Source organism: Rhynchophorus ferrugineus, unplaced genomic scaffold (assembly GCF_030347505.1).
Source record: "Rhynchophorus ferrugineus isolate W39M unplaced genomic scaffold, kcgeb_rfMv2 rfM6, whole genome shotgun sequence".
Taxonomy (NCBI): Eukaryota; Metazoa; Arthropoda; class Insecta; order Coleoptera; family Curculionidae; genus Rhynchophorus; species Rhynchophorus ferrugineus.
Genome location: NW_027472585.1, coordinates 26,586,667 through 26,594,573, shown reverse-complemented (window position 1 = coordinate 26,594,573; position 7,907 = coordinate 26,586,667). Strand labels below are relative to the sequence as shown.

Below are 7,907 nucleotides of genomic sequence, written 5' to 3'. Positions count from 1 at the left end.
ACTTGAAAGTCATTTTATTTTTCAAATATATTTTCGCGTTAACGAGCTGGATCATCTGGTATCATTTTATTTATTGATGGTGATGTACGTTTGGTGTGCATTTATATTTAATAATGCCATTCACATGATTGTTACTACCCTTCTACTCTTCTGTTCGACACGATTAGCAGTTCTTCAAATTGAAATATTGTGAGGGATAGAAACCCAGAAGAGTACAACCAAATGTTAAAAAAGCTGACAGTAGAACACGTTTCTATTATCCAGTATAATATATAAATTTTGTTGTATCGAGATGATAATATAGTTTATTTCAGATTTATTTCAACATTAAATAGTCGAACTAAATACCTTCTTATGTTGGAATTTGTTTTGAGTTCTTTGGATGTTGCTTCAGCAGCATCAAATGTGACAAAGGTATGTATAATATGTGTCATTCATATATATACTGTTCGAAGCAACTAATTTTAGAGGTAATCTCTTTCTAAATGGGACTATCTAATAGCTTCGTTATTTTTAATAAGGTTTGCCATTTTATAACCTCTAATTATTATCACTAATGTTTTGAAGAATTTTGTAGAAATTTGACAACCGGACGATTTTTGTAAGTTGATTCCTTTACATGTTCGAACATATCAGACAGCACTGTATCTCTTTTTAACTATAATAAAATGTGAAGAAAAGTATTGTTTGATTTTAAAACTAATTTACAAATTGCTACAGAAAATACAATAAATATCTTGATGACGTGAGTTCACTGTAATTTTGCTACGCCACTGAAAACTGCCACTTATATTCATAATTATTTAAAAAAATTGAGTTTAGGGTTTCTATTATTTAATTTGTTACTTGTTTAAATATTTGTAATAATGTACAGCAAAAATTATTATTATAATTATAAACATGCGACGTTTGCATTAGTTATTAAATATGATTTGTGTCGTTGTATGAAAACAAATTTTCATTAAATAACAAGTATCTGCTCAAAAATTCATGGTCTTTGCTCGGTTCCCTCCAACTTAATCATGCTCTTAATATTCATATCAAGGCAAAACTTTTGCAGTAAATTATACAGCCGTTGCATTACTTACTGCAAACTTATCGGTATTTAAAATTCAATTTCATTCTGACGTGAATCCATATCGTCGACTAAAATGACCGACAACGAGCGACTAATAAAAATTACTAAGTGGTTTATGATATTGACCGGTTTTTGGATAAAACCACTCAATGTTGGACCGACGATGAAGAAAATATATTCCGCGTACATTGTGGCTGTTCGAATTGGACTGGTATCACTTTGGTTGTTGCTCGCGATCGAGCTCTTTCGACTCATTATACAAAAGTACGAATTGGAAATAGTTATGTCCACTATTGGAGTGTTGATTGGTGTTACAAAGATTCAAATAAAATTCATCATTTTTATCAAGAACAAGGTGGTCGATTTGTACGAAGTAGTTATCGAGAATGAGTCTAAAATATGGCGAAGTAATAATAAGGAAATTAAGGAGTTGTACACAAAGAATGTGATTATTTGTAGGTATTTTATGTTTGTTCAAATGTTGGGCACGGCATTTGCTGTTACATCTCTTACTATAACAGGTAATTTTAATCCTGCTATCTATTTTTATTTTAAAGGGAAAATATAATTAATCTTTATTTAAAAATGTTTGCTTTTTTAACCTTTTCTTTTCTCAGACTGACAAATACATTTACATTACCTAAAATAAGGCATATTATGTTCATGCATTTTATGGTAGGATTTAATATCATTTTGTATTTTCTTATGTTACCGAAGCTACCTTTCTTGGCATTGTTATAATTGATGAAAGATATCTCATAAAATATATTTAAAAGGTTTGTATATAGTATTTGGTGAATTTTATGAAGTTAGAAAAATTATTTGCTGTTTATCTGAACTGAAGCAGTCAAACAGCTCTAACATTATTTTAATATAATTTCATCATCATCAATTTATAGCCGACGATCGAGGAGAGTCTCTATTTTTCAGTAAATATCTGCTTTTATTGTCGCAGGGTATTTCGATTTTGACATAGAAGTCCCTGAAAAATTGTCATTCGATAGACGGGCCTAAACCATTATAATTAGTGTACCTACTATTTGTACTTTGATTATTGCATTGAATGACTGGTAGTTATACAGAGGATTAGTAAGTTAGGCGTTCGAATTAGGTCCATTTTAGTTTTGATTATAATATTTCCTGTTTTCCAAACGTATTATTTTAGAAAAGCAAAATTATCTACAGCTTGGCGATTCGCCTTATTGCTCCAGCAGTATTGTTATGTCATATTATTCTCCTGTACTAATATCCCAAACACTTGGACTAAACTTGCCCTGAGTCCATTAAGATTCAAAATAGAAGGCGATTTGCCAGTTTTCAATACATTAGTTTTTTATAACTAATTCTCAAGCGATGTGGTTTTGTAATGCGAACTATATCATGAAGATTGCTCTGTTGATATTTTGAAGCTTCTCCAGCATCTGTATCGGCTAATGTAGATAGTTCAATCATGCACAAGCATTATATCAGCCAACGAGATTTTATAGTCTATTCAAAATAGCCATAAACCCACGGGATCTGAATTGATGACGCAATGTTGCCGCATCTACTCTGAATTTTAGTATATTTTGACTTTGACGTATAACAAAATTCTAATCAAAATAAAATAATTAAACAAAAATGTTATCAAACATATATAGTTTATTTTAATATTATAGTAAAAGTAATGTTGAAATATCCATGTCTCATTTAAATAAACAAATTGATGTAATAATTCTTTCTTGATTTTGTTATATGTTTTTAAAAGTTATATTTTTTTAAAAGCCACGCCTGGAAGTTTCATTAAACTCCTTCGTGGGTTATCTTTACACCACTTAAATCATTTATTATCCAACAGTGTATGAATGGATGTTCTACACAATTTTCTCTGAAACAATTGTATTTCGTTTGAAAAAACTACTTACTGTTTTCATACATTTCGTATATTTGAAATCTGCTACAGCTAACATCAAGCTGATCTTGATTCGTCACCCGTTTCAATAATTGTTTCAGATATTTGCTTTGCTATTGTCACTATCTATTTCGTTTACATTTTACTGCTTGGCATTTACTATTCGCATTGATACGAATAATACTCTGAAAAGAATTAACTGTACTAATGGTGTTGTTATTGGCTTTTAAAGTTTTATTGTGATTTAATTTTTTTTCTTCTTAACATAATTTCTCTTGGAATGCCAGAAGAAATATATTTTAGCACTAGTAGATATAGAAAAATCTTTCTAAGGTGTATTAAAGTTTTATGCAAAATGTTCTTCTTGTCGCTGGCTTCTCTTACCGGTTATTATTCTTTGAAGCAATGTTACTTCGCTGGTTATTTGCTGACCATGAAAGGTCTATAATAGAATACATGGAAATCTTTTAAATCCTCTTTCTTGGATAAGGAGACTATACAACTTTTAAGTCTCCAGACAGCATTCAATCGTGAGCTTGTAGTCAATTTTAAAATTATATTAAAAAATTTGTAATTTGCATTTCTATGGATTGAATGAGCAATAGTCAATGAAGTAAAAGTATTTCAATTACGATAATAACATACACTTCAAACTTGTTTGTCACACTGAAACATTAAAATTAAAGTGTGAAATCGATGGGTGACTTTTTTATTACCATCTCCTATTTTAAGTTATCTAGTATTCTAAGTTATCATTATGTAATATTAATGTTATATTTTAGGTATTCTTGGTAATAATGACTTGATCAAGTATAATCATCTGCATAACACATCACTTGAAAGTCATTTTATTTTTCAAATATATTTTCCCGTTAACAAGCTGGATCATCTGGTATCATTTTATTTATTGATGGTGATGTACGTTTGGTGTGCATTTATATTTAATAATGCCAGCCACATGATTGTTACTAACCTTCTACTCTTCTGTTCGACACGATTAGCAGTTCTTCAAATTAAGATGAGAAATGTTGTGAGGGATAGAAACCCGGAAGAGTACAACCAAATGTTAAAAAAGCTGATAGTAGAACACGTTTCGATTATCCAGTATAATATATAAATTTTGTTGTATCGAGATCATAATATAGTTTATTTCAGATTTATTTCAACGTTAAATAGTCGAAATAAATACCTACTTATGTTGGAATTTGTTTTGAGTTCTTTGGATGTTGCTTCAGCAGCATCAAATGTGACAAAGGTATGTATAATGTGTGTCATTGATGATTGATGATGATTGATGATTTTTCCTACTTTTCCGCTAATGGAAATGCGTTAATGGCAATGGATAGATACAATTTATTCAAATTCAACTAATTATTCAATGTGTTGGACATTTTATTCTATACGTATTGCCCATCTTTTCATCGTGCTGCTCTGCTCGTGCTTCAAATCTGTGCTCCATTACTGCGAGACGATGGTTGTTGGATGCAGTCAGGTCTGGAAAGTATGGAAGATGCGATAAAGCTTCCCATCCAAGTCATTTCGTTTACTGGTTTTGCTTTATGCTATATTGTTATGTTGCAAAATCACCTTATCATATCTTTGAGCGTACTGTGAACCTTTATTGATAAATGCATAATTTAAATTGATCATGTTGTTGGTAGTGCTCAGTATTAATTGTTACTTCAGCTTTTAACAATTCATAATATACGACGGTAACCTGGTTCCGCCAGACACAGAGTATGCGACCAAAACGACTTGGCCTTGTATGCGACACCCATCCTCTAATCTTTTGGTTTTTTTCCGCTGCCTTTAGTCATTCAACTTTTCTTTCAATTGTTTTTGAGTGTGTGTTAGGCCTTCATTCAAAAATTCCACACCTTCAAACATTTTTGGTTTAGAATGTTGAAATTACCGCACTTGAATAACCACGTTTCACATGATTTTATGATTGAAGCAACCTCACAGTAAATCTCTACCAGCAAAAGACGATTTTCAGCGACTTTTTTTTCTGATGAAATACGAAAAGTAATGCGGGACGCAAATTTTCAACAAATTATAAATCTGTAGCGTTGTTATTTTGGTTTTTTCATCATAAATCATAACATTGCATATGTATGGCTAGTGAAATCTTTTACTGGAAAGTAGTTATCGGCACACCTGGTAATACTCTGATGTACAATTATTAATGACCCTGTTTTAAATATTGAAATTATGTTTTTCATATGCTGTCAGACCATAAATATTGTTACCTCTATACGATAATTTCTTGAATTAGCATATAACTAATATGCATAATTCCTCTTCAGTGTCATATTAATTTCAATAACTAGTGTTAATTTCAGATAAAAAGTAAAATGTTTTAATAACGTTACTACTGCAAGTTGTTAGCATTACAGCCGGTTTCAACTCTTGGACTAGTTCTGACTCCAATAAAACTAATATATTTTATCCTAATGGATTGTATAGCAGTGCTATACTCATACTGTAGAATATTCTTTGTTCGTCATAGGATATACGGATATACGTATCGCTCTATAAAATATAGCTGCTACCCTACTATACTATACTTCAAAAAGACACTGTATTACTTTTGTATTGCTGGAGTAATACGGGACAGTAATATTAGGTGCTTGTATGTATTATAGTAATTTTTTCATATTAAAAAAGTATTGAAAAAATTGCTGTAATATATGGAATACAATTATTCATCTATTTTTGAATTTTTTAGCATGTAGAAACCGTGTGCCAGTCAAGCCATACTACATTGATCTGTTCAACACGTTTAATTCGGATTTAGCAGCTCATAATACACTATATCTTGGTAATTCCCTCATATGCATTGCAATAATTTATGGCCATGAATATTTCGCTTCTTTATCGATGTGGAGGGGTCTTCTGGAATAAACCATGATATTTTTCGTCTTAAATTGGCGTAGTAGATCCACTCAAATTAAGATATAAAAGTTTAAATCTACTAAAGACTAAGTTCTTGTGCAAGTTGAGGGCTCTCTCGGCCATCTGCATACTTATACGGACAGAGGCGATATTCTATTTCGATTTGATTATGTTTTTTTTTTATACGAATATTGGTTGATACTAAAGGATCATCATCTGCAGTAAAATAAACACAGTTCTTAGAATATTGGCACTGATGATCATTTATTTTGCAGTAATAGGTTGAATATATTGGCGTAGTAGATCCACTTTTCATCGCTACCCTCGATAGGCCACAGAAAACCCTATTCTCATTGAAACCAAACCAAATCAATTAAAATCAAACTAATAATGAATGATATAATCTATCGAATTAAAATAAACTGTTTATATTTATAACTGTGATGAATTGTTTCAGACAAAAACATCTGACTTAAGCTGGTATACAGTCTTTTTTTTGTTGTTAACAGCACAGATATTTTTGTTAACATGGAATGCAAATGAGATAAAGGAACAGGTAATATATATTATAGAAATAAATATATTTATTGATATAATTATATATAAAAAGTTATATAATATGCTGTTGACATTTGAACTTATTTATTATCATAAAATAGTTATTATAATTTCATAAAAGTTTAATAATTTGTAATAACTCTACTGCATATGTTCGGCTGAATTTCAGTAATAGATTTGCTTGAGGTTAATTTTAAAAGTATTTTAAGTATTTTTTTGCTTTTTTTAAGATCATCTGCTTTAGATGTCATGTGGATTGACGTTGTTCTAAATACTGCAATAATACTTTATATTATAAGGGTCTATGTTATAAAGTTTATAATATAGAAGTAATCCAAAAATGTACTTCGTGCTTTGTATTTTTATACATCGTTCGCTCTATATCTATAGTAATTTGTCATCAATCTCCAGTCCAATTTTGGATCAGTTGAATTTGGACAGTCAAATTATACAGACTCGATTTATACAGACTCAAATTCAGATATAAAATTTGAAATCTACTAAAGGCTAAGTTTTTGGGCAAGTTGAGGGGTCTCTCGGTCATCTATATATTTACGGACAGAGGCGATATTCTATTTCGATCTGGTATTGTTTTTTTGTACGAATATTGGTTGATACTAAAGGACCACCATCTGCAGTAAAATAAACACAGTTCTTAGAATATTGGCACTGATGGTCATTTATTTTGCAGTAATAGGTTGAATAGAATCCCAAAACAACATAGCCGTAAAAAGCTGTAACCCTGTGTTTAAATTTTATGAAAACTACATAAAATAGGAAGCAAAATTCATTTCAAAACATTAATCGATAGTATTAATTTTTAGAGTCTTGCTATAGCTGATAGCATATTTACAAGTGATTGGTATTTGTTAGACAAGGACAATTTGAAATTAATTCAACTTATAATTATCAGGGCTCAGAAACCTTTGGTTGTTACTATTGGGCCATTTGCTCCAATGACCACAACTTCTGCTCTGTTGGTATGTAAAAAAATTAGAATGTGGTTCTTTGGATATATAACATTTTACTTTATTATTTTCAGATGTTTAAAGCTGCTTATTCTTATATCAGTATTATGCAATGAAACAATCAGGATGCATTGGTATTATCGTAATTAAGTAGTTATATTAGTTCTATGACTTAAATTAACGCCACATATGCTAAGCGGATTATGCAATATGTTATATATTTTAACCATATATACTTTATTAAATAGTCACTATATTCTGCATTTTATTTCCTTGAACCTCTACACAATATTATAAAATATATTTTCCTATGTTATCACTGGTTCACAAATTAATAGCAACTTTAAAAAAATGTGTTTGTAAATTAGAAATTGGCATGTATTTCCAGACTAAAAGGTATTTTTTAATTTTTTTTTGTTCTGGCCTAAAAACCAGGCGGTGGAATGCATGACGCATACCTGGTTGCGGAGACTTGCCCTGGAGTGACAAGTTGGACCGGGTTATGTGGGACTGCCTC

General features: G+C 30.5%; 1 protein-coding gene across 1 annotated transcript; it reads left to right on the top strand.

The window, feature by feature from the left end:
* Positions 1-1,142: 1,142 nt before the first annotated feature.
* Positions 1,143-7,611, top strand: LOC143198248 (putative odorant receptor 92a). The gene is made up of 6 exons (XM_076407377.1): positions 1,143-1,599; positions 3,752-4,073; positions 4,125-4,224; positions 6,322-6,420; positions 7,247-7,402; positions 7,465-7,611. Exons 1-6 carry the CDS (start codon positions 1,152-1,154, stop codon positions 7,504-7,506), a joined length of 1,167 nt encoding a protein of 388 aa, XP_076263492.1. The 5' UTR covers positions 1,143-1,151; the 3' UTR covers positions 7,507-7,611.
* The last annotated feature ends 296 nt before the right edge of the window (positions 7,612-7,907 follow it).